This window comes from Copadichromis virginalis, linkage group LG13 (genome assembly GCF_057382275.1).
Source record: "Copadichromis virginalis isolate Kocher_CV1m ecotype Utaka linkage group LG13, C_Virginalis_male_GT1.1, whole genome shotgun sequence".
NCBI lineage: Eukaryota > Metazoa > Chordata > Actinopteri > Cichliformes > Cichlidae > Copadichromis > Copadichromis virginalis.
In genome coordinates, this window is record NC_140630.1 from 22,727,682 (window position 1) to 22,754,608 (window position 26,927).

Below are 26,927 nucleotides of genomic sequence, written 5' to 3' on the forward strand. Positions count from 1 at the left end.
GTAACCTAAAATTATTATTGCCTCAAAGGGATTTAGTATTTTGCAAGATTGTTATTTACATACTTATTTGTATAACACTTTTAACAAAATACTCGTGTTACCTTGTTTTGTCTAATTCATACTGGCTGCAAGATTTACCCACGGTGGTACCACAGGGGCTGTGCCAAGAAGCCCCGCAAGACCAAAAAAAACCCCATTTGTTTGTGAAGCATGCTGGTCAGAAAGTTAGGGTCGCTGTCAATTTTTCAATGTTTTTGAAATGTTTCTTGTTTTGTATCGTTGTCTCCTATAATATTTATTGGTTGTTTATTTGTTTATTAATTCATTAATTTATGTTCGTGTTGCTGTGTGTGTTTCTGTGTTGTTCACAACATTAGAGTTCAGCTTTGATTGCAATTTGTTTGTAGGATTATTCAATTATTTTGTGTTTCCTAACATGTTAGCATAGTTACTGTATGCAAAGAATTAATATATATGTTGTTCCATGGTTTACTGGTGTTGAGCTTCCGCTGTACCCCCTGTTTCTGGTCTATTTGTTAGTTTATTTTAACTGGTGGTTTCTTCTTTAATTGGATGTAATTGTTATTTGTTTTTGGTTTTCGTTTCAATTAATAAGTGCTGTATTGGAATGACATTTTTATTACCGTTGTTTTGTCTTTCCTATTACTTGGTGTTCCTAATCCTTTTTTTGTATTATTTTTGAATTACAACATTTTTGAAATTTGACTTTTTATGCACAGGTTGAAAATGACATATTATCGGTATTAATGTTCTTTTAAAAGTTATTCAGCAGTTCTTGGAGAGTGTTTGGGATATAATATGTCACATGTAACCCTTCTGGATGATATCCAACAAGTTTGAAGCAGAAATATTGTTTCAGTGACAAGTTATAGTCCACAATCACTTTTTGGCAGGTTGAAAATTGCATATTATCAGTTTTATTGTTCCCTTAATGGTAATTTAGCAGTTCTGAGGGACTGTTTGAGATGTAATATTTGACATATGACTGTTATGGCCCTGGCCATAATCTGTTTTGGTGGTTGTTTTGGTGGTTGTTTTCTTTGTCTGTGCCTTTAAGTCTTTGCAGGTCCCTGAGTGGATGAGCAGACGGCTGCCGATTGGTCTGCCGATCATGGGTCGCATTCAAAATCCCTCACCAGCAGTTGTCCTGGGGCAGCCACTGACAGGAGCAGCAGCAGACCTGACCCTGGCCTCCAAAACCTGAGACATTTGTGCGACCTTCTGAGTTCTGTATATAGTGTGTACATTAGTTTTCATTGTAAATAGCACATTGTAAATAGCACTGGAACAGAAGGGGTGAGCTGCCTTATTGTTTTCCTTGCACTGTTTTCTCCTGTTTATTTCAGTTAGGGAGTTAGGTGTAGCGCTTGTCTTTTGTTTGATGTTTGATTTCACATAGGGTTTAGATAGCACCTCCTCCTGACTTAGCTTGTTTTGTTTGTTATTTTGGCCTTTGTTCACCCCGGAGCTTCATTTTTGCAGTGTAGAAAAATAAACCACCATTCACTAAGAGATTGGTTTTCCCTCTGTGTATGGTTTTGGGGACCAGGGCGGGGCAATTTTCCAAACCTATGTTGCATCCCTGTACCCCTAGACTGGGGCGTAACAATGACCCTTCTGAATGACATGCACCAAGTTTGAAGCAGAAATAGTATTTCAGTGACAAGTTATAGTCCACAGTCACTTTTTGGCAAGTCGAAAATGGCATATTATGGGTATTAATGGTCCTTTAATAGTTATTGAACAGTCCTTAGAGATTGTTTGAGATATAATGTGTCACATGTAACCCTTTTGGATGATACCCAACAAGTTTGATGCAGAAATATTGTTTCAGTGACAAGATATAGTCCACAATCACTTTTTGGCAGGCTGAAAATGGCATATTATCGGTATTAATGTTCTTTTAAAAGTTATTCAGCAGTTCTTGGAGAGTGTTTGGGATATAATATGTCACGTGTAACCCTTCTGGATGATATCCAACAATTTTGAAGCAGAAACATTTTTTCAGTGACAAGATATAGGCGGCAATCACTTTTTGGCAGGTTGGAAATTGCATATTATCAGTTTTATTGTTCCTGAACAAGTTATTCAGCAGTTCTTGGAGAGTTTTTGGGATATAATATATCACATGTAACCCTTCTGGAATATATCCAACAAGTTTGAAGCCGAAATATTGTTTCAGTGACAGGTTATAGGCCACAATCATTTTTTGGTAGCGCTAAAATGCCATGTTCAGTCGTTATTCTGAACAAACAAGAAAGAGTCATGGTGATACTGGCACAATAGGTCTTTATTGTTTTAACTACTATTCGACAGTCTTATAACAAATATGAACAACAAGAGTAGACATCAGGGCTGGACTGGGACAAAAAATCAGCCCGGGCATTTTGACTAGAGACCGGCCCACCAGGTATTATAGGAAAAACCATAAAGCCTTTGAATGAAAACAAACGTCGTTGTGACAGTGATGTACACTGTCTTGTTGGTACATATGTATCAATCTAATAAACTTAAACCTACACCATCCTCCCTATTCTGGTATTCTAAACAGTACTTAGCCGAAACCCAAAGACTGCTTGGTTGAGTTAACTTCCTGAACTATCTACAACATATGGTGGAAACCTGAAATTAAGACAGAGAAGACTAGAGGTGAGACATGACCATTACTGAATATTAAAAATAATAAATGACAGATTTAGTGATATTTTCATAAACTATTTATTTACCACATCAATAAACAGCATGGCAGGGCAAAATATTTTTTCTAACATGGCAACCTTTTAAAAGTGAAAGGAGACAGAAAGACAGGTGAGAAAGAATAAAACTTAACTGACTTTTCGATGGCATTTTACACAAAGTACTAGTACAGTATCTAGAAAATGTGGGAAAATACTGGCATCATGTACAGTACTTTCTTCTGAAGAAATTATGTTGGGACCCTGAAAAAAACTAACTATGTACAATAATGGATTTCTATAAATTTGACATCGGATGAAAACTTTGGTTGTAAGATTCAAATAATTATTTGTTGAAAGCTAGAAATTTTAAATGAGAATAAGAAAGAAAAGTATTTCTTTGTGCCCCCTTTCCCTGTTAATGCTCTACCTGGCCGCATGGCAAATCTTTGCTAGACCCGCCCCTGCACAGTTACCAGCTGTCAGCTACATAGAAAAGGTGTAAGTTGTCTCTCAGAAACAGTTCATGGCTTTCCTTCAACCCATTCATGTCACCTAAAAGGTAAACCTGTTTCTCCATCACCTGTTCAGCGCTGATGATTCAGTAAGGACATCTCCTGGTTTCATCTTCATGTTTCCCTCTCACCAGATAACCAAACCGATATCATGGCCAGCAGCTTTTAAAGCTGTGGCTCCAACAAACATCAGCTGTTACTAGAAAGTAATATTAAATAAATTCTAACAACAGCTTATCAGGTTTAAAGGCGCTTCTGCTGTTTAACACGACCTCTGCTAGTTTCCTCTTTCTGGCGCAAAGCGGGAGATAAACTATGGCAAGCCGTTAGAGCCATAAATCGCCACTTTCCTAACCCGTTTGGTTAAGAAATGGCGTAAAAAACGCCGTTTAATTATTCAAAACGCCGAAAAAAGCGGCGTTCTGTTCCGACAAACGCCGCTTTTTCCGCCACTCGGATGGTGCCCTGAACGCACCATCCGAGTGACGTAAAAAGCGGCGTTCAAAGACAGACGGAAACGCCGTTTTTTTACGTTACTCGGCACAAAACGCCGTTTTTATGCATCTTTGAACGGCGTTTTTTACGGCGTTCTCTGCCAGCTGTAACGGCGTTTAAAACGGCGTTTTATTGAAATTATGCAGGGCACTCCCCATGGTTCCCTCATCCAATTACTTTCAACTCATTTCACCCAATCAAAGAAGAGGAAGTGCAGACCACACTAATGCATCACCGATTCACCTTGCTGCTAAGTGATTGCCTATTCAGTACCAGTGCTTGTCACAGTATTCACTTGTATTATAATCCCACTATGCATTTTGATGTGTTTAAGGCATGATCGAGCAAACAAACGACAGAATACTTTTTCTGAAACCTTAACTGTGTTACCTGTTATGGCAGCTAACAGGTAATGAGCAGAGCTAGCTCTGCTCATTTCTGAGCTTCTTTCTTATTTTCCTCTTTACTTCTCTTAACCTTTAACTTATGTTTTAGCAATCAGATCCTGCCATCTTGCATTACCGCTTCGTGCTAGTTATGTTGACTTTTCTCTTCTTTTGTCTCCACTTTTTTCACCCGTGTTTGGACACTCGGCGCATGGCTCCTTTGTTTACATTAGGGATCAGCTGTTAGCGCTGCGCCCTGCAGCTGCGCTACCGGCAGACAGACCCTACATCCCCAGTGAGGGAAGAAACGGGGGTGATGTCTCCCGAGGACACCTCACACACCATCTCTCCTTCCTGTAATCACTTTAAATGTGAGATCGCTCCCTGTCCTCCCGTACTGGTGATGGTGAAGCCAAGGAGAGAAGGCCCAAGTAATAAACACCCGTTTCAAAGAACCGACCTGTGTCTGTGTTGTTGTGAATTTTGTCATGGAAATCAGTGCATTTCCTGAAAGAAATCTCTCCTTCCGGGTCATCCGTGGATCGAGTTTCCTTCGAGACGTGGGCAGCGATAAGCAGAGTTTTGTATAAGATTAATTATTCAAAGTAAGCTCAGGTATGCCGTTCAGCGGGTTAGTTACAGCGCCGGGAGTAGCCTGGGAGAACAAAATGATACAGAGACTGCTTTCCCAAAATCAACTCAAAGTTTATTCTTCTGTGCAGGGTTTTTATAGGCAGAAGGGTTCGTGTGTCAACAAGTTTCAAGTTACAAGTTACAACCATATAAGGAAGTTCCCCCTAGCTCTGAAAGGGGCCTTCTATAATCTCAACATACTTTTGACAGGTCCATTAAACACTAGACAGTTAGAATCCTTTAGTGATATAAGTTTGCACATGGTAGAATACTGCATGTAGTTATTTGCATTAGGAAATGTTTAACCATATATACCTAGAGGCACATAATCAATGGTGTGTGATCTTTAGCAGGCTGCAAACTTGATGTGCACTCGAGGAATGCACTGTCCCACTATACCACAGCAGGATCAACGCAGCTATGCCTGTTCCAGTTTAAGTGCCTTCTTTACATATAGATGAACTGTTGGATTTTCCAGACCAGCAGGCCAAAGGAAGTTGCCCGTGGGGTCGCAGCAAGAGGAGATGAAGTTCAAACAAAGGGCATTGCAGAAACAGGGTCCTTTGTATAATATCATCAAAAAAGGTATTCAGTACATGCTCCCAAAATACTAAAATATCTAACATTTCCTGTATCCTTTGGGGCAACAGACCTGAGTCACACTTTTAGAGAAGTACCTGGTGAGGTGGATTGAGAGGAATATCCATGATGCATGGCAGTTTGTTCACTCACTTCCTCTCCACCACAGCTTCCGAAGTGCAGCCAATCACAGAGCTTGCTCTCCTGATCCAAGAAGAACACATCAAAGTGCGCTGCACAAGCTTGCTCACAAAAAATAGCCTGCCAATACACTGCTTGTGTACAGCTTCTGTTTTGATCTTCCAGTTCAGCAAATGTATATATGTGGGTGTCCAGGTATTTGTGCTCCTCCACCACATCATATCAGTGGGTTCAGTATCTTATACTTTTGTCAAGATAATGCACACTGCAGCCGACAGTTATCAGAAAGAAGCCATTACCAAGTTACATGGATTCTTTTTTTTTTTTATAACTTCATGTCATATAAACTAGTTATGTTATGTGCAACACTGTCATGTGCCACTCTGGTTTTATGTTTCAAATTCGTGTAAGACATCCACAGTACTCTGATGACATTGACAAGGACATCTCCAGTTTACATGGGAAACTATTATTTCAGGTTCTTGAGATTACTTATTTACGTCACTTTTGAGAAAACGTACATACAGGTCTGATTCAAAACTGTATATCTATTTTTTTAATGCATGTTGAAAGGGCAAAAATATTCATGAGATACTGTTAACATTATTAAATGTGAAGGCTATTATACAGTGGTATTACTTTAAACTGAGTAAAACGGTATTTTGATAAAAGTTAAGGTCTCCGTTTGTTTCAGAAAGAGCATACTGTCATTTACTTGCTTTTATTATTTATTTATATGCCCTCCGCGGACCATCTCTGCACTGCGTGGGTGATTAGTGGCTCCCTGCACAGTAAGGGCTGCACACACAGGGACAAGACGCACTCGGTTACGATCGGATCTTCCCTGGGCAGGGGGAGGTGATGAACTGTATGCCACTTTTTCATTGGCATACATTAAGTACAATGTTTTATTGCCTACGGTGGGGCAGGTCACATACTGGGTGAAGGTGGGCAGTGTGGAGTCCAGCGAGACATGATTAAAGTCCCCTGATATTAGAAGAAGAGCTCTCGGAGATTGCGTTTGCAGTCTGCGGACCACAGAGAGTCACAGGCTGCCTCCACGGATGCTAACCGCTAATAGCGCAATGTCTGTGTTGCAGAGTTGTTCTTTCACAGCGATGTGCCCAGAGATACCACAACCGTCTTTAACAAACACTGCCAGCCCCCCTCCTTTCCTCTCACCGCTGTCTCTCGTCTTGTCCGCCCGCAGCAGCTGGAAGCCGGGCAGCCTACTCACAGAGGGAGTACCGGGCAGTGCCGGGATACTGCCACTGTGACCGTGTTAGCGTCATTAGCTCCTCAATCATATCAGGGAGCGATCTCACATTTAAAGTGATTACAGGAAGGAGAGATGGTGTGTGAGGTGTCCTCGGGAGACATCACCCCCGTTTCTTCCCTCACTGGGGATGTAGGGTCTGTCTGCCGGTAGCGCAGCTGCAGGGCGCAGCGCTAACAGCTGATCCCTAATGTAAACAAAGGAGCCATGCGCCGAGTGTCCAAACACGGGTGAAAAAAGTGGAGACAAAAGAAGAGAAAAGTCAACATAACTAGCACGACGCGGTAATGCAAGATGGCAGGATCTGATTGCTAAAACATAAGTTAAAGGTTAAGAGAAGTAAAGAGGAAAATAAGAAAGAAGCTCAGAAATGAGCAGAGCTAGCTCTGCTCATTACCTGTTAGCTGCCATAACAGGTAACACAGTTAAGGTTTCAGAAAAAGTATTCTGTCGTTTGTTTGCTCGATCATGCCTTAAACACATCAAAATGCATAGTGGGATTATAATACAAGTGAATACTGTGACAAGCACTGGTACTGAATAGGCAATCACTTAGCAGCAAGGTGAATCGGTGATGCATTAGTGTGGTCTGCACTTCCTCTTCTTTGATTGGGTGAAATGAGTTGAAAGTAATTGGATGAGGGAACCATGGGGAGTGCCCTGCATAATTTCAATAAAACGCCGTTTTAAACGCCGTTTTAAACGCCGTTCAAAGATGCATAAAAACGGCGTTTTGTGCCGAGTAACGTAAAAAACGGCGTTTCCGTCTGTCTTTGAACGCCGCTTTTTACGTCACTCGGATGGTGCGTTCAGGGCACCATCCGAGTGGCGGAAAAAGCGGCGTTTGTCGGAACAGAACGCCGCTTTTTTCGGCGTTTTGAATAATTAAACGGCGTTTTTTACGCCATTTCTTAACCAAACGGGTTAGGAAAGTGGCGATTTATGGCTCTAACGGCTTGCCATAATAAACAAGCAAGAGAGACGGGACTTGTGGCAGAAACGCCGATCAGCTGATCATTGATCAGTTTCATGATTGAAGTAGCAGCAGGAGAGGGAGAACGAGAGAAGAAGAGGCAGCTGTGCAGCAAAGACACAGAATAACTCCAGCTTTTTGTCTTTTTTTTATTGTAGCTGAAGTATGGGACAAATCGCTTTTATTTTCAGCTCAATACAAAACGCATAATATTAACTCTGAATACCAGAGGATTCCGTTTTTTATGGCACGGTTGGCAACTCTACTAACTAACCATATGAATAAAATAAAGTTCACCAGTAACATCATAGCACCCACCCAACTGTACAGAAACTCCATCATGCTAGCTAGTACACAGTACGAGTTACTGTAACTGACTGTAAAAAGTTAGCACAAGGAAAATAAACTCCACCTAAACTTGGTTTGACCCAGATAGACTGCAGGTCATAACTTCTTACCTGAAGCTCATTTCACCTGACAGTCGGACTGGCGGCCGCCTTGCGTCTCTCCACCTCCAGTCCTTTCCCCCATCCACCTGCTGGCCTCCACCACTTGCTAATTTGACTGAATGTGTGAAAGCTCCACCATAGCCACTACCAAACAACTGAGTTATTTTTACACGTCTGTCAGCATCTGTCCAATCCGCCACCTTTCACTGTTTACACAGTTAGGAAAAAAAGACAACAACAACAACAAAACATTGGGCCATTTAAAAGGCAAAATTAGCATCGGCCCACCGGGCAAATGGCCGGTATACCCGATGCCCCACAGACAGACTGAGGCCCCGCCGCTATTTTTGAGTGCAAAAATGTGTGGTCTCCAGCTAATGGAAAAGGCTGATCGCGTAGTGCTCTTTAAATAGAACAATTTGCCCCATTCTCTTCGCCCGTCATGTGGCCACATGTGGCGGGCTAGCAGGCTAGCAACATACAGGCCCGGGTTCGAGCCCTCGGCTCACTTCCCTCTGTATGTTCACCTGCTAGGGGGAGGTCCAGGCGGGCGATCTTGGAGTGAAAATTCCAAGGGATGACCCCTCGTAACCTGGGCTTCCCTTGACTTTTTTTCTTTGCTTTGCTTTGCTTTTTTTCATTTACCTGCCAGCAACAAACACACCTCCTTGTTGTCATGGCTACCAACGACCACTCTTCTTGTGCCAACAAGTCATTGCCTGACAAAACATTATTTCCTATGTTTCCCTGGCTTTTTTGCCTTTTTTATTTCTTGTGTTTTAGACAAAAACAAAAGAAAAAGATCTACAGATTCAGGCTTTTCTTTACCTGTGGTAGTCGGGTAGAATGACGTCACTGACACTGCTTTAATATGAAAACAAACTTTCTCAAACAAAAAACAAAAACAAAAAAGGAGTGGGTCGGTGTGTCATCTTTACCGAGCACCATACATGTTTTGCTTCACATTCAAATTATTATTTTTCCTTTTCAAAAATAATTCAGAGAGAAAAAAAACAGAGAAGTCAAATATATCAAATTTGCACGAATCTTCTAGTGAAGGTGCCTCCTCCTTCTGACCTTAGGGTAACTAATTTCTCAGACAGTGACATGACAGTGCGCTGGGAAGCTGCAGCTGATGATGATGTTTCTTACCTCACTAAGTGGAGGCGACCTGAGACAGGTGGGGAAGAACTATTGGATTGTTGGGGTACATATTATGAAGTAAAAAAAATACAATATCTCAATAAACTGTTGTCCTGTGTCTTAAGGAGTATGAGATATCACTGTCTGCACTCTATGGAGATGGAGCTCAGAGTGAAGCTGTGGCCATACGCTACAGCACCTGTGAGTCACACATTTTCTGATCCTGAACGTTTGTCAAACTCAGGAGGGGAGAGCCTGAAACCATTTACCTAAGTCACATTAGCAGCAGTGTTCAGCCTAAAAAATAGACAAGTTAAAAGTCATGCATCCATATTATTTGTTTATTTATTAAATTATTTTCGAGACACTGTTAGTTGTTAGAAGCCAGTGTTTTAATGACAGGACATATATGACAGTAATGAGACAACCTAAGATATCCAAGATTAGCACAAAAACACAAATAGAATCACAGAAAGCGTGTTTCTCTCCCGTTAGCCTTTAGGCCCAGTTACCTTTTACTTTTCTGTGGTCAGTAGCCCTTCATGTCATATTCTGTCTCTATGTACAATATAGCATTACTAATACAATAACCTGTATGTAAATGAACTTCATTGTGTAATTGATGGCAGTTCTCAAAGTACTAGTCACTTAAAGGTTAAATTTCACATCGAAATTCTCATATTATATTCTATTTGAATGTTTAAAAAGAAAAATATCACAGTATTTATGCTTTCACTGAGCATATACCTGCATCAATGATGAACTCTCAAGGCTGAAAAGTCCTGGCTTTGGTCAGCCACGGTCCACGCACACGCACACGTCACCAATCCCTGACTGCTTGATCATAACAGCAATTGGGCTGCTGGGAACATGACGGGCGTTCTTCTTGATGTTAACAAGGTGCTCACCAATCTCCCTGGGAACAAACGAGATTCCTAAGACAGACCGACAAAACAGATGTTAACAACGCTTATTCTTGTGTGTGCATGCAGCCCGTTTCAGTTGCTCCTGCTTCTTTCTCCACGCTTTAACTTTTATTACTTTCCCCCTCTGTCTTTTACTTAAGGGTTAATAAAGTATTTGGATTCTGATGAGTCTCATTGTTTAGCAAACTTCTCACTTATCAGACGGACACTCACCAATGTGAGCGTTACGCAGCATCTTCAGCAGGCAGGGCTCCTCTGGGCCTGAGGGTGTTGTAAGAGGGGCTGTCAGCTGGCTGAGGTCAAGCTCGCCTATGTCCAGTGGAATATCTGCAGCAGAGCCCGCCTTCAGTGAAGTATGTTGGCTGGAAGGCTTTCAGGCCCGTCTTTGCCACTCCAGGGTCAGAGACCTTCACCTTGTTTGGATGACAGCCTGCTCTGATATTCATCTGTGGGCACAAACACCAAAACTCAAGAGACTTTTCAGTGAGAAGAAAAGGCAAACCTTGCATGCCAGAGTGAAAGTGAGAGTGTGTGAGTGCATACTCCCCCTGAATGGACTCTCAGGGATGTTAGCGTCTCCCCAGGAGACCATCACAGTGTGCTTCACAGGCTTACGTGGGGTGCAGGTGTATGTGCTGTTGCTATTATCCTTAACCTGGACATCCACAGAATTGACTTCACCATCCTGTGCAGAAGACAAGGGATTATAGTTCAATCAGATTTAACACACTGTATTTTTCGGACCATAAGGCGCACTGTCGATGAACAGGTCTGGTTTCATACATGAGGCGCACTGGACTATAAAACGCATTAAGCGAAACAAAACAGCCAGATAAGTCAAACTTTACTCAACTCTTTCTTCTTGCTTCCTCCACTTCCGTACCATTGATTCATTCATGTTGAAATCTCTCGCAGCTGCTCTATTCTCATGTTCTACTGCGTGACTGACAGCCTTGAGTTTGAAATCCGCTTCCTCAGCATGTCTCTTAACAGGTGGCATTTTGGGGTCATGATCCACACACAATACAGTAATATTATGTTGCAGCACAGTACGTATCACTCCGCCAGGCTCCTGACTACGTAGCCGTAATGCTCCGACAATCCATCAAGCGGTGCGACTTCGTAGCTTACCAAAGTCCTACTAAAACATTTTTTGACAGATTTTTAAGCGCCGTGTATTACATAAAATCGGTTCAAGGTCAGTAAGCACAACCACAATTCATACATAAGGCGCACTGTCGATTTTTGAGAGATAATTAAAGGATTTTAAGTGCGACTCATAGTCCGAAAAATACGGTACATACAATATATTTAACATATTTGTGATCATATACAAAGCCAGATATACCTGGGCTATAATTTTCAGAGGAGCTTTTCCTCCTTGCTTGGCATCAACTGTGAGTTCACTGGGTTTTCCAACAGCCAGACCACTGCTCTGTAGGCCTGGACCGTACGCCTTAACCTAGAGAAAACTATTTTAAACAAACAATTAAAAAAGGAACAAGTCAAAGATCTACTATAGCCAAAAGATCATTTACAGACTATAGCGCTGTGAAAAAATATTTGCCTCCTTTCTCATTTCGTATCTTATTCCATATTTGTCACACTTACACGTTTCAGATCAATAAATGTTAATATTAGACAAGAATGTCTAATATTAAACGGCAGTTTTCAAGGGGAAAAAGCTATCCAAACATACTTGGTCCTATATGAAAAAGTAATTGCACCGAATTAAATAAATTCTAACAACAGCTTATCAAGTTTAAAGGCGCTTCTGCTGTTTAACACGACCTCTGCTAGTTTCCTCTTTCTGGCGCAAAGCGGGAGATAAACAAGCAAGAGAGACGGGACTTGTGGCAGAAACGCCGATCAGCTGATCATTGATCAGTTTCATGATTGAAGTAGCAGCAGGAGAGGGAGAACGAGAGAAGAAGAGGCAGCTGTGCAGCAAAGACACAGAATAACTCCAGCTTTTTGTCTTTTTTTTATTGTAGCTGAAGTATGGGACAAATCGCTTTTATTTTCAGCTCAATACAAAACGCATAATATTAACTCTGAATACCAGAGGATTCCGTTTTTTATGGCACGGTTGGCAACTCTACTAACTAACCATATGAATAAAATAAAGTTCACCAGTAACATCATAGCACCCACCCAACTGTACAGAAACTCCATCATGCTAGCTAGTACACAGTACGAGTTACTGTAACTGACTGTAAAAAGTTAGCACAAGGAAAATAAACTCCACCTAAACTTGGTTTGACCCAGATAGACTGCAGGTCATAACTTCTTACCTGAAGCTCATTTCACCTGACAGTCGGACTGGCGGCCGCCTTGCGTCTCTCCACCTCCAGTCCTTTCCCCCATCCACCTGCTGGCCTCCACCACTTGCTAATTTGACTGAATGTGTGAAAGCTCCACCATAGCCACTACCAAACAACTGAGTTATTTTTACACGTCTGCCAGCATCTGTCCAATCCGCCACCTTTCACTGTTTACACAGTTAGGAAAAAAAGACAACAACAACAACAAAACATTGGGCCATTTAAAAGGCAAAATTAGCATCGGCCCACCGGGCAAATGGCCGGTATACCCGATGCCCCACAGACAGACTGAGGCCCCGCCGCTATTTTTGAGTGCAAAAATGTGTGGTCTCCAGCTAATGGAAAAGGCTGATCGCGTAGTGCTCTTTAAATAGAACAATTTGCCCCATTCTCTTCGCCCGTCATGTGGCCACATGTGGCGGGCTAGCAGGCTAGCAACATACAGGCCCGGGTTCGAGCCCTCGGCTCACTTCCCTCTGTATGTTCACCTGCTAGGGGGAGGTCCAGGCGGGCGATCTTGGAGTGAAAATTCCAAGGGATGACCCCTCGTAGCCTGGGCTTCCCCTGACTTTTTTTCTTTGCTTTGCTTTTTTTCATTTACCTGCCAGCAACAAACACACCTCCTTGTTGTCATGGCTACCAACGACCACTCTTCTTGTGCCAACAAGTCATTGCCTGACAAAACATTATTTCCTATGTTTCCCTGGCTTTTTTGCCTTTTTTATTTCTTGTGTTTTAGACAAAAACAAAAGAAAAAGATCTACAGATTCAGGCTTTTCTTTACCTGTGGTAGTCGGGTAGAATGACGTCACTGACACTGCTTTAATATGAAAACAAACTTTCTCAAACAAAAAACAAAAACAAAAAAGGAGTGGGTCGGTGTGTCATCTTTACCGAGCACCATACATGTTTTGCTTCACATTCAAATTATTATTTTTCCTTTTCAAAAATAATTCAGAGAGAAAAAAAACAGAGAAGTCAAATATATCAAATTTGCACGAATCTTCTAGTGAAGGTGCCTCCTCCTTCTGACCTTAGGGTAACTAATTTCTCAGACAGTGACATGACAGTGCGCTGGGAAGCTGCAGCTGATGATGATGTTTCTTACCTCACTAAGTGGAGGCGACCTGAGACAGGTGGGGAAGAACTATTGGATTGTTGGGGTACATATTATGAAGTAAAAAAAATACAATATCTCAATAAACTGTTGTCCTGTGTCTTAAGGAGTATGAGATATCACTGTCTGCACTCTATGGAGATGGAGCTCAGAGTGAAGCTGTGGCCATACGCTACAGCACCTGTGAGTCACACATTTTCTGATCCTGAACGTTTGTCAAACTCAGGAGGGGAGAGCCTGAAACCATTTACCTAAGTCACATTAGCAGCAGTGTTCAGCCTAAAAAATAGACAAGTTAAAAGTCATGCATCCATATTATTTGTTTATTTATTAAATTATTTTCGAGACACTGTTAGTTGTTAGAAGCCAGTGTTTTAATGACAGGACATATATGACAGTAATGAGACAACCTAAGATATCCAAGATTAGCACAAAAACACAAATAGAATCACAGAAAGCGTGTTTCTCTCCCGTTAGTCTTTAGGCCCAGTTACCTTTTACTTTTCTGTGGTCAGTAGCCCTTCATGTCATATTCTGTCTCTATGTACAATATAGCATTACTAATACAATAACCTGTATGTAAATGAACTTCATTGTGTAATTGATGGCAGTTCTCAAAGTACTAGTCACTTAAAGGTTAAATTTCACATCGAAATTCTCATATTATATTCTATTTGAATGTTTAAAAAGAAAAATATCACAGTATTTATGCTTTCACTGAGCATATACCTGCATCAATGATGAACTCTCAAGGCTGAAAAGTCCTGGCTTTGGTCAGCCACGGTCCACGCACACGTCACCAATCCCTGACTGCTTGATCATAACAGCAATTGGGCTGCTGGGAACATGACGGGCGTTCTTCTTGATGTTAACAAGGTGCTCACCAATCTCCCTGGGAACAAACGAGATTCCTAAGACAGACCGACAAAACAGATGTTAACAACGCTTATTCTTGTGTGTGCATGCAGCCCGTTTCAGTTGCTCCTGCTTCTTTCTCCACGCTTTAACTTTTATTACTTTCCCCCTCTGTCTTTTACTTAAGGGTTAATAAAGTATTTGGATTCTGATGAGTCTCATTGTTTAGCAAACTTCTCACTTATCAGACGGACACTCACCAATGTGAGCGTTACGCAGCATCTTCAGCAGGCAGGGCTCCTCTGGGCCTGAGGGTGTTGTAAGAGGGGCTGTCAGCTGGCTGAGGTCAAGCTCGCCTATGTCCAGTGGAATATCTGCAGCAGAGCCCGCCTTCAGTGAAGTATGTTGGCTGGAAGGCTTTCAGGCCCGTCTTTGCCACTCCAGGGTCAGAGACCTTCACCTTGTTTGGATGACAGCCTGCTCTGATATTCATCTGTGGGCACAAACACCAAAACTCAAGAGACTTTTCAGTGAGAAGAAAAGGCAAACCTTGCATGCCAGAGTGAAAGTGAGAGTGTGTGAGTGCATACTCCCCCTGAATGGACTCTCAGGGATGTTAGCGTCTCCCCAGGAGACCATCACAGTGTGCTTCACAGGCTTACGTGGGGTGCAGGTGTATGTGCTGTTGCTATTATCCTTAACCTGGACATCCACAGAATTGACTTCACCATCCTGTGCAGAAGACAAGGGATTATAGTTCAATCAGATTTAACACACTGTATTTTTCGGACCATAAGGCGCACTGTCGATGAACAGGTCTGGTTTCATACATGAGGCGCACTGGACTATAAAACGCATTAAGCGAAACAAAACAGCCAGATAAGTCAAACTTTACTCAACTCTTTCTTCTTGCTTCCTCCACTTCCGTACCATTGATTCATTCATGTTGAAATCTCTCGCAGCTGCTCTATTCTCATGTTCTACTGCGTGACTGACAGCCTTGAGTTTGAAATCCGCTTCGTCAGCATGTCTCTTAACAGGTGGCATTTTGGGGTCATGATCCACACACAATACAGTAATATTATGTTGCAGCACAGTACGTATCACTCCGCCAGGCTCCTGACTACGTAGCCGTAATGCTCCGACAATCCATCAAGCGGTGCGACTTCGTAGCTTACCAAAGTCCTACTAAAACATTTTTTGACAGATTTTTAAGCGCCGTGTATTACATAAAATCGGTTCAAGGTCAGTAAGCACAACCACAATTCATACATAAGGCGCACTGTCGATTTTTGAGAGATAATTAAAGGATTTTAAGTGCGACTCATAGTCCGAAAAATACGGTACATACAATATATTTAACATATTTGTGATCATATACAAAGCCAGATATACCTGGGCTATAATTTTCAGAGGAGCTTTTCCTCCTTGCTTGGCATCAACTGTGAGTTCACTGGGTTTTCCAACAGCCAGACCACTGCTCTGTAGGCCTGGACCGTACGCCTTAACCTAGAGAAAACTATTTTAAACAAACAATTAAAAAAGGAACAAGTCAAAGATCTACTATAGCCAAAAGATCATTTACAGACTATAGCGCTGTGAAAAAATATTTGCCTCCTTTCTCATTTCGTATCTTATTCCATATTTGTCACACTTACACGTTTCAGATCAATAAATGTTAATATTAGACAAGAATGTCTAATATTAAACGGCAGTTTTCAAGGGGAAAAAGCTATCCAAACATACTTGGTCCTATATGAAAAAGTAATTGCACCGAATTAAATAAATTCTAACAACAGCTTATCAAGTTTAAAGGCGCTTCTGCTGTTTAACACGACCTCTGCTAGTTTCCTCTTTCTGGCGCAAAGCGGGAGATAAACAAGCAAGAGAGACGGGACTTGTGGCAGAAACGCCGATCAGCTGATCATTGATCAGTTTCATGATTGAAGTAGCAGCAGGAGAGGGAGAACGAGAGAAGAAGAGGCAGCTGTGCAGCAAAGACACAGAATAACTCCAGCTTTTTGTCTTTTTTTTATTGTAGCTGAAGTATGGGACAAATCGCTTTTATTTTCAGCTCAATACAAAACGCATAATATTAACTGTGAATACCAGAGGATTCCGTTTTTTATGGCACGGTTGGCTCTACTAACTAACCATATGAATAAAATAAAGTTCACCAGTAACATCATAGCACCCACCCAACTGTACAGAAACTCCATCATGCTAGCTAGTACACAGTACGAGTTATTGTAACTGACTGTAAAAAGTTAGCACAAGGAAAATAAACTCCACCTAAACTTGGTTTGACCCAGATAGACTGCAGGTCATAACTTCTTACCTGAAGCTCATTTCACCTGACAGTCGGACTGGCGGCCGCCTTGCGTCTCTCCACCTCCAGTCCTTTCCCCCATCCACCTGCTGGCCTCCACCACTTGCTAATTTGACTGAATGTGTGAAAGCTCCACCATAGCCACTACCAAACAACTGAGTTATTTTTACACGTCTGCCAGCATCTGTCCAATCCGCCACCTTTCACTGTTTACACAGTTAGGAAAAAAAGACAACAACAACAAAACATTGGGCCATTTAAAAGGCAAAATTAGCATCGGCCCACCGGGCAAATGGCCGGTATACCCGATGCCCCACAGACAGACTGAGGCCCCGCCGCTATTTTTGAGTGCAAAAATGTGTGGTCTCCAGCTAATGGAAAAGGCTGATCACGTAGTGCTCTTTAAATAGAACAATTTGCCCCATTCTCTTCGCCCGTCATGTGGCCACATGTGGCGGGCTAGCAGGCTAGCAACATACAGGCCCGGGTTCGAGCCCTCGGCTCACTTCCCTCTGTATGCTCACCTGCTAGGGGGAGGTCCAGGCGGGCGATCTTGGAGTGAAAATTCCAAGGGATGACCCCTCGTAGCCTGGGCTTCCCCTGACTTTTTTTCTTTGCTTTGCTTTTTTTCATTTACCTGCCAGCAACAAACACACCTCCTTGTTGTCATGGCTACCAACGACCACTCTTCTTGTGCCAACAAGTCATTGCCTGACAAAACATTATTTCCTATGTTTCCCTGGCTTTTTTGCCTTTTTTATTTCTTGTGTTTTAGACAAAAACAAAAGAAAAAGATCTACAGATTCAGGCTTTTCTTTACCTGTGGTAGTCGGGTAGAATGACGTCACTGACACTGCTTTAATATGAAAACAAACTTTCTCAAACAAAAAACAAAAACAAAAAAGGAGTGGGTCGGTGTGTCATCTTTACCGAGCACCATACATGTTTTGCTTCACATTCAAATTATTATTTTTCCTTTTCAAAAATAATTCAGAGAGAAAAAAAACAGAGAAGTCAAATATATCAAATTTGCACGAATCTTCTAGTGAAGGTGCCTCCTCCTTCTGACCTTAGGGTAACTAATTTCTCAGACAGTGACATGACAGTGCGCTGGGAAGCTGCAGCTGATGATGATGTTTCTTACCTCACTAAGTGGAGGCGACCTGAGACAGGTGGGGAAGAACTATTGGATTGTTGGGGTACATATTATGAAGTAAAAAAAATACAATATCTCAATAAACTGTTGTCCTGTGTCTTAAGGAGTATGAGATATCACTGTCTGCACTCTATGGAGATGGAGCTCAGAGTGAAGCTGTGGCCATACGCTACAGCACCTGTGAGTCACACATTTTCTGATCCTGAACGTTTGTCAAACTCAGGAGGGGAGAGCCTGAAACCATTTACCTAAGTCACATTAGCAGCAGTGTTCAGCCTAAAAAATAGACAAGTTAAAAGTCATGCATCCATATTATTTGTTTATTTATTAAATTATTTTCGAGACACTGTTAGTTGTTAGAAGCCAGTGTTTTAATGACAGGACATATATGACAGTAATGAGACAACCTAAGATATCCAAGATTAGCACAAAAACACAAATAGAATCACAGAAAGCGTGTTTCTCTCCCGTTAGTCTTTAGGCCCAGTTACCTTTTACTTTTCTGTGGTCAGTAGCCCTTCATGTCATATTCTGTCTCTATGTACAATATAGCATTACTAATACAATAACCTGTATGTAAATGAACTTCATTGTGTAATTGATGGCAGTTCTCAAAGTACTAGTCACTTAAAGGTTAAATTTCACATCGAAATTCTCATATTATATTCTATTTGAATGTTTAAAAAGAAAAATATCACAGTATTTATGCTTTCACTGAGCATATACCTGCATCAATGATGAACTCTCAAGGCTGAAAAGTCCTGGCTTTGGTCAGCCACGGTCCACGCACACGTCACCAATCCCTGACTGCTTGATCATAACAGCAATTGGGCTGCTGGGAACATGACGGGCGTTCTTCTTGATGTTAACAAGGTGCTCACCAATCTCCCTGGGAACAAACGAGATTCCTAAGACAGACCGACAAAACAGATGTTAACAACGCTTATTCTTGTGTGTGCATGCAGCCCGTTTCAGTTGCTCCTGCTTCTTTCTCCACGCTTTAACTTTTATTACTTTCCCCCTCTGTCTTTTACTTAAGGGTTAATAAAGTATTTGGATTCTGATGAGTCTCATTGTTTAGCAAACTTCTCACTTATCAGACGGACACTCACCAATGTGAGCGTTACGCAGCATCTTCAGCAGGCAGGGCTCCTCTGGGCCTGAGGGTGTTGTAAGAGGGGCTGTCAGCTGGCTGAGGTCAAGCTCGCCTATGTCCAGTGGAATATCTGCAGCAGAGCCCGCCTTCAGTGAAGTATGTTGGCTGGAAGGCTTTCAGGCCCGTCTTTGCCACTCCAGGGTCAGAGACCTTCACCTTGTTTGGATGACAGCCTGCTCTGATATTCATCTGTGGGCACAAACACCAAAACTCAAGAGACTTTTCAGTGAGAAGAAAAGGCAAACCTTGCATGCCAGAGTGAAAGTGAGAGTGTGTGAGTGCATACTCACCCTGAATGGACTCTCAGGGATGTTAGCGTCTCCCCAGGAGACCATCACAGTGTGCTTCACAGGCTTACGTGGGGTGCAGGTGTATGTGCTGTTGCTATTATCCTTAACCTGGACATCCACAGAATTGACTTCACCATCCTGTGCAGAAGACAAGGGATTATAGTTCAATCAGATTTAACACACTGTATTTTTCGGACCATAAGGCGCACTGTCGATGAACAGGTCTGGTTTCATACATGAGGCGCACTGGACTATAAAACGCATTAAGCGAAACAAAACAGCCAGATAAGTCAAACTTTACTCAACTCTTTCTTCTTGCTTCCTCCACTTCCGTACCATTGATTCATTCATGTTGAAATCTCTCACAGCTGCTCTATTCTCATGTTCTACTGCGTGACTGACAGCCTTGAGTTTGAAATCCGCTTCGTCAGCATGTCTCTTAACAGGTGGCATTTTGGGGTCATGATCCACACACAATACAGTAATATTATGTTGCAGCACAGTACGTATCACTCCGCCAGGCTCCTGACTACGTAGCCGTAATGCTCCGACAATCCATCAAGCGGTGCGACTTCGTAGCTTACCAAAGTCCTACTAAAACATTTTTTGACAGATTTTTAAGCGCCGTGTATTACATAAAATCGGTTCAAGGTCAGTAAGCACAACCACAATTCATACATAAGGCGCACTGTCGATTTTTGAGAGATAATTAAAGGATTTTAAGTGCGACTCATAGTCCGAAAAATACGGTACATACAATATATTTAACATATTTGTGATCATATACAAAGCCAGATATACCTGGGCTATAATTTTCAGAGGAGCTTTTCCTCCTTGCTTGGCATCAACTGTGAGTTCACTGGGTTTTCCAACAGCCAGACCACTGCTCTGTAGGCCTGGACCGTACGCCTTAACCTAGAGAAAACTATTTTAAACAAACAATTAAAAAAGGAACAAGTCAAAGATCTACTATAGCCAAAAGATCATTTACAGACTATAGCGCTGTGAAAAAATATTTGCCTCCTTTCTCATTTCGTATCTTATTCCATATTTGTCACACTTACACGTTTCAGATCAATAAATGTTAATATTAGACAAGAATGTCTAATATTAAACGGCAGTTTTCAAGGGGAAAAAGCTATCCAAACATACTTGGTCCTATATGAAAAAGTAATTGCACCGAATTAAATAAATTCTAACAACAGCTTATCAAGTTTAAAGGCGCTTCTGCTGTTTAACACGACCTCTGCTAGTTTCCTCTTTCTGGCGCAAAGCGGGAGATAAACAAGCAAGAGAGACGGGACTTGTGGCAGAAATGCCGATCAGCTGATCATTGATCAGTTTCATGATTGAAGTAGCAGCAGGAGAGGGAGAACGAGAGAAGAAGAGGCAGCTGTGCAGCAAAGACACAGAATAACTCCAGCTTTTTGTCTTTTTTTATTGTAGCTGAAGTATGGGACAAATCGCTTTTATTTTCAGCTCAATACAAAACGCATAATATTAACTCTGAATACCAGAGGATTCCGTTTTTTATGGCACGGTTGGCTCTACTAACTAACCATATGAATAAAATAAAGTTCACCAGTAACATCATAGCACCCACCCAACTGTACAGAAACTCCATCATGCTAGCTAGTACACAGTACGAGTTATTGTAACTGACTGTAAAAAGTTAGCACAAGGAAAATAAACTCCACCTAAACTTGGTTTGACCCAGATAGACTGCAGGTCATAACTTCTTACCTGAAGCTCATTTCACCTGACAGTCGGACTGGCGGCCGCCTTGCGTCTCTCCACCTCCAGTCCTTTCCCCCATCCACCTGCTGGCCTCCACCACTTGCTAATTTGACTGAATGTGTGAAAGCTCCACCATAGCCACTACCAAACAACTGAGTTATTTTTACATGTCTGCCAGCATCTGTCCAATCCGCCACCTTTCACTGTTTACACAGTTAGGAAAAAAAGACAACAACAACAACAAAACATTGGGCCATTTAAAAGGCAAAATTAGCATCGGCCCACCGGGCAAATGGCCGGTATACCCGATGCCCCACAGACAGACTGAGGCCCCGCCGCTATTTTTGAGTGCAAAAATGTGTGGTCTCCAGCTAATGGAAAAGGCTGATCGCGTAGTGCTCTTTAAATAGAACAATTTGCCCCATTCTCTTCGCCCGTCATGTGGCCACATGTGGCGGGCTAGCAGGCTAGCAACATACAGGCCCGGGTTCGAGCCCTCGGCTCACTTCCCTCTGTATGTTCACCTGCTAGGGGGAGGTCCAGGCGGGCGATCTTGGAGTGAAAATTCCAAGGGATGACCCCTCGTAGCCTGGGCTTCCCCTGACTTTTTTGCTTTGCTTTGCTTTTTTTCATTTACCTGCCAGCAACAAACACACCTCCTTGTTGTCATGGCTACCAACGACCACTCTTCTTGTGCCAACAAGTCATTGCCTGACAAAACATTATTTCCTATGTTTCCCTGGCTTTTTTGCCTTTTTTATTTCTTGTGTTTTAGACAAAAACAAAAGAAAAAGATCTACAGATTCAGGCTTTTCTTTACCTGTGGTAGTCGGGTAGAATGACGTCACTGACACTGCTTTAATATGAAAACAAACTTTCTCAAACAAAAAACAAAAACAAAAAAGGAGTGGGTCGGTGTGTCATCTTTACCGAGCACCATACATGTTTTGCTTCACATTCAAATTATTATTTTTCCTTTTCAAAAATAATTCAGAGAGAAAAAAAACAGAGAAGTCAAATATATCAAATTTGCACGAATCTTCTAGTGAAGGTGCCTCCTCCTTCTGACCTTAGGGTAACTAATTTCTCAGACAGTGACATGACAGTGCGCTGGGAAGCTGCAGCTGATGATGATGTTTCTTACCTCACTAAGTGGAGGCGACCTGAGACAGGTGGGGAAGAACTATTGGATTGTTGGGGTACATATTATGAAGTAAAAAAAATACAATATCTCAATAAACTGTTGTCCTGTGTCTTAAGGAGTATGAGATATCACTGTCTGCACTCTATGGAGATGGAGCTCAGAGTGAAGCTGTGGCCATACGCTACAGCACCTGTGAGTCACACATTTTCTGATCCTGAACGTTTGTCAAACTCAGGAGGGGAGAGCCTGAAACCATTTACCTAAGTCACATTAGCAGCAGTGTTCAGCCTAAAAAATAGACAAGTTAAAAGTCATGCATCCATATTATTTGTTTATTTATTAAATTATTTTCGAGACACTGTTAGTTGTTAGAAGCCAGTGTTTTAATGACAGGACATATATGACAGTAATGAGACAACCTAAGATATCCAAGATTAGCACAAAAACACAAATAGAATCACAGAAAGCGTGTTTCTCTCCCGTTAGTCTTTAGGCCCAGTTACCTTTTACTTTTCTGTGGTCAGTAGCCCTTCATGTCATATTCTGTCTCTATGTACAATATAGCATTACTAATACAATAACCTGTATGTAAATGAACTTCATTGTGTAATTGATGGCAGTTCTCAAAGTACTAGTCACTTAAAGGTTAAATTTCACATCGAAATTCTCATATTATATTCTATTTGAATGTTTAAAAAGAAAAATATCACAGTATTTATGCTTTCACTGAGCATATACCTGCATCAATGATGAACTCTCAAGGCTGAAAAGTCCTGGCTTTGGTCAGCCACGGTCCACGCACACGCACACGTCACCAATCCCTGACTGCTTGATCATAACAGCAATTGGGCTGCTGGGAACATGACGGGCGTTCTTCTTGATGTTAACAAGGTGCTCACCAATCTCCCTGGGAACAAACGAGATTCCTAAGACAGACCGACAAAACAGATGTTAACAACGCTTATTCTTGTGTGTGCATGCAGCCCGTTTCAGTTGCTCCTGCTTCTTTCTCCACGCTTTAACTTTTATTACTTTCCCCCTCTGTCTTTTACTTAAGGGTTAATAAAGTATTTGGATTCTGATGAGTCTCATTGTTTAGCAAACTTCTCACTTATCAGACGGACACTCACCAATGTGAGCGTTACGCAGCATCTTCAGCAGGCAGGGCTCCTCTGGGCCTGAGGGTGTTGTAAGAGGGGCTGTCAGCTGGCTGAGGTCAAGCTCTCCTATGTCCAGTGGAATATCTGCAGCAGAGCCCGCCTTCAGTGAAGTATGTTGGCTGGAAGGCTTTCAGGCCCGTCTTTGCCACTCCAGGGTCAGAGACCTTCACCTTGTTTGGATGACAGCCTGCTCTGATATTCATCTGTGGGCACAAACACCAAAACTCAAGAGACTTTTCAGTGAGAAGAAAAGGCAAACCTTGCATGCCAGAGTGAAAGTGAGAGTGTGTGAGTGCATACTCACCCTGAATGGACTCTCAGGGATGTTAGCGTCTCCCCAGGAGACCATCACAGTGTGCTTCACAGGCTTACGTGGGGTGCAGGTGTATGTGCTGTTGCTATTATCCTTAACCTGGACATCCACAGAATTGACTTCACCATCCTGTGCAGAAGACAAGGGATTATAGTTCAATCAGATTTAACACACTGTATTTTTCGGACCATAAGGCGCACTGTCGATGAACAGGTCTGGTTTCATACATGAGGCGCACTGGACTATAAAACGCATTAAGCGAAACAAAACAGCCAGATAAGTCAAACTTTACTCAACTCTTTCTTCTTGCTTCCTCCACTTCCGTACCATTGATTCATTCATGTTGAAATCTCTCGCAGCTGCTCTATTCTCATGTTCTACTGCGTGACTGACAGCCTTGAGTTTGAAATCCGCTTCGTCAGCATGTCTCTTAACAGGTGGCATTTTGGGGTCATGATCCACACACAATACAGTAATATTATGTTGCAGCACAGTACGTATCACTCCGCCAGGCTCCTGACTACGTAGCCGTAATGCTCCGACAATCCATCAAGCGGTGCGACTTCGTAGCTTACCAAAGTCCTACTAAAACATTTTTTGACAGATTTTTAAGCGCCGTGTATTACATAAAATCGGTTCAAGGTCAGTAAGCACAACCACAATTCATACATAAGGCGCACTGTCGATTTTTGAGAGATAATTAAAGGATTTTAAGTGCGACTCATAGTCCGAAAAATACGGTACATACAATATATTTAACATATTTGTGATCATATACAAAGCCAGATATACCTGGGCTATAATTTTCAGAGGAGCTTTTCCTCCTTGCTTGGCATCAACTGTGAGTTCACTGGGTTTTCCAACAGCCAGACCACTGCTCTGTAGGCCTGGACCGTACGCCTTAACCTAGAGAAAACTATTTTAAACAAACAATTAAAAAAGGAACAAGTCAAAGATCTACTATAGCCAAAAGATCATTTACAGACTATAGCGCTGTGAAAAAATATTTGCCTCCTTTCTCATTTCGTATCTTATTCCATATTTGTCACACTTACACGTTTCAGATCAATAAATGTTAATATTAGACAAGAATGTCTAATATTAAACGGCAGTTTTCAAGGGGAAAAAGCTATCCAAACATACTTGGTCCTATATGAAAAAGTAATTGCACCGAATTAAATAAATTCTAACAACAGCTTATCAAGTTTAAAGGCGCTTCTGCTGTTTAACACGACCTCTGCTAGTTTCCTCTTTCTGGCGCAAAGCGGGAGATAAACAAGCAAGAGAGACGGGACTTGTGGCAGAAACGCCGATCAGCTGATCATTGATCAGTTTCATGATTGAAGTAGCAGCAGGAGAGGGAGAACGAGAGAAGAAGAGGCAGCTGTGCAGCAAAGACACAGAATAACTCCAGCTTTTTGTCTTTTTTTTATTGTAGCTGAAGTACGGGACAAATCGCTTTTATTTTCAGCTCAATACAAAACGCATAATATTAACTCTGAATACCAGAGGATTCCGTTTTTTATGGCACGGTTGGCAACTCTACTAACTAACCATATGAATAAAATAAAGTTCACCAGTAACATCATAGCACCCACCCAACTGTACAGAAACTCCATCATGCTAGCTAGTACACAGTACGAGTTACTGTAACTGACTGTAAAAAGTTAGCACAAGGAAAATAAACTCCACCTAAACTTGGTTTGACCCAGATAGACTGCAGGTCATAACTTCTTACCTGAAGCTCATTTCACCTGACAGTCGGACTGGCGGCCGCCTTGCGTCTCTCCACCTCCAGTCCTTTCCCCCATCCACCTGCTGGCCTCCACCACTTGCTAATTTGACTGAATGTGTGAAAGCTCCACCATAGCCACTACCAAACAACTGAGTTCTTTTTACACGTCTGCCAGCATCTGTCCAATCCGCCACCTTTCACTGTTTACACAGTTAGGAAAAAAAGACAACAACAACAACAAAACATTGGGCCATTTAAAAGGCAAAATGAGCATCGGCCCACCGGGCAAATGGCCGGTATACCCGATGCCCCACAGACAGACTGAGGCCCCGCCGCTATTTTTGAGTGCAAAAATGTGTGGTCTCCAGCTAATGGAAAAGGCTGATCGCGTAGTGCTCTTTAAATAGAACAATTTGCCCCATTCTCTTCGCCCGTCATGTGGCCACATGTGGCGGGCTAGCAGGCTAGCAACATACAGGCCCGGGTTCGAGCCCTCGGCTCACTTCCCTCTGTATGTTCACCTGCTAGGGGGAGGTCCAGGCGGGCGATCTTGGAGTGAAAATTCCAAGGGATGACCCCTCGTAGCCTGGGCTTCCCTTGACTTTTTTTCTTTGCTTTGCTTTTTTTCATTTACCTGCCAGCAACAAACACACCTCCTTGTTGTCATGGCTACCAACGACCACTCTTCTTGTGCCAACAAGTCATTGCCTGACAAAACATTATTTCCTATGTTTCCCTGGCTTTTTTGCCTTTTTTATTTCTTGTGTTTTAGACAAAAACAAAAGAAAAAGATCTACAGATTCAGGCTTTTCTTTACCTGTGGTAGTCGGGTAGAATGACGTCACTGACACTGCTTTAATATGAAAACAAACTTTCTCAAACAAAAAACAAAAACAAAAAAGGAGTGGGTCGGTGTGTCATCTTTACCGAGCACCATACATGTTTTGCTTCACATTCAAATTATTATTTTTCCTTTTCAAAAATAATTCAGAGAGAAAAAAAACAGAGAAGTCAAATATATCAAATTTGCACGAATCTTCTAGTGAAGGTGCCTCCTCCTTCTGACCTTAGGGTAACTAATTTCTCAGACAGTGACATGACAGTGCGCTGGGAAGCTGCAGCTGATGATGATGTTTCTTACCTCACTAAGTGGAGGCGACCTGAGACAGGTGGGGAAGAACTATTGGATTGTTGGGGTACATATTATGAAGTAAAAAAAATACAATATCTCAATAAACTGTTGTCCTGTGTCTTAAGGAGTATGAGATATCACTGTCTGCACTCTATGGAGATGGAGCTCAGAGTGAAGCTGTGGCCATACGCTACAGCACCTGTGAGTCACACATTTTCTGATCCTGAACGTTTGTCAAACTCAGGAGGGGAGAGCCTGAAACCATTT

The 26,927-nt window shown here is 42.1% G+C and overlaps 1 protein-coding gene and 1 long non-coding RNA gene across 2 annotated transcripts in view; both read right to left on the reverse strand.

Moving 5' to 3' along the window:
• Positions 1 to 4,083: 4,083 nt before the first annotated feature.
• On the reverse strand, positions 4,084 to 7,411 carry LOC146695689 (uncharacterized). The gene is made up of 2 exons (XR_014923609.1): positions 7,119 to 7,411; positions 4,084 to 6,908 (listed from the first exon to the last, which is right to left on the reverse strand). It is a non-coding gene; the product is annotated as an uncharacterized LOC146695689 (long non-coding RNA).
• A 2,667-nt stretch (positions 7,412 to 10,078) lies between these two features.
• The window catches only part of LOC146695690 (filamin-A-like), a 53,910-nt gene continuing 37,061 nt past the window's right edge, over positions 10,079 to 26,927 (reverse strand). The window contains exons 39-54 of the mRNA XM_085478549.1: positions 23,785 to 23,922; positions 23,581 to 23,683; positions 23,451 to 23,498; positions 23,131 to 23,246; positions 19,440 to 19,577; positions 19,236 to 19,338; positions 19,106 to 19,153; positions 18,786 to 18,901; positions 15,099 to 15,240; positions 14,969 to 15,001; positions 14,769 to 14,882; positions 14,449 to 14,564; positions 10,756 to 10,897; positions 10,626 to 10,658; positions 10,426 to 10,539; positions 10,079 to 10,221 (exon numbers count right to left, since the gene is read on the reverse strand). Coding sequence (XP_085334675.1) covers positions 10,079 to 10,221; positions 10,426 to 10,539; positions 10,626 to 10,658; positions 10,756 to 10,897; positions 14,449 to 14,564; positions 14,769 to 14,882; positions 14,969 to 15,001; positions 15,099 to 15,240; positions 18,786 to 18,901; positions 19,106 to 19,153; positions 19,236 to 19,338; positions 19,440 to 19,577; positions 23,131 to 23,246; positions 23,451 to 23,498; positions 23,581 to 23,683; positions 23,785 to 23,922 — 1,647 coding nt within the window. The remainder of the gene's footprint in view (positions 10,222 to 10,425; positions 10,540 to 10,625; positions 10,659 to 10,755; positions 10,898 to 14,448; positions 14,565 to 14,768; positions 14,883 to 14,968; positions 15,002 to 15,098; positions 15,241 to 18,785; positions 18,902 to 19,105; positions 19,154 to 19,235; positions 19,339 to 19,439; positions 19,578 to 23,130; positions 23,247 to 23,450; positions 23,499 to 23,580; positions 23,684 to 23,784; positions 23,923 to 26,927) is intronic.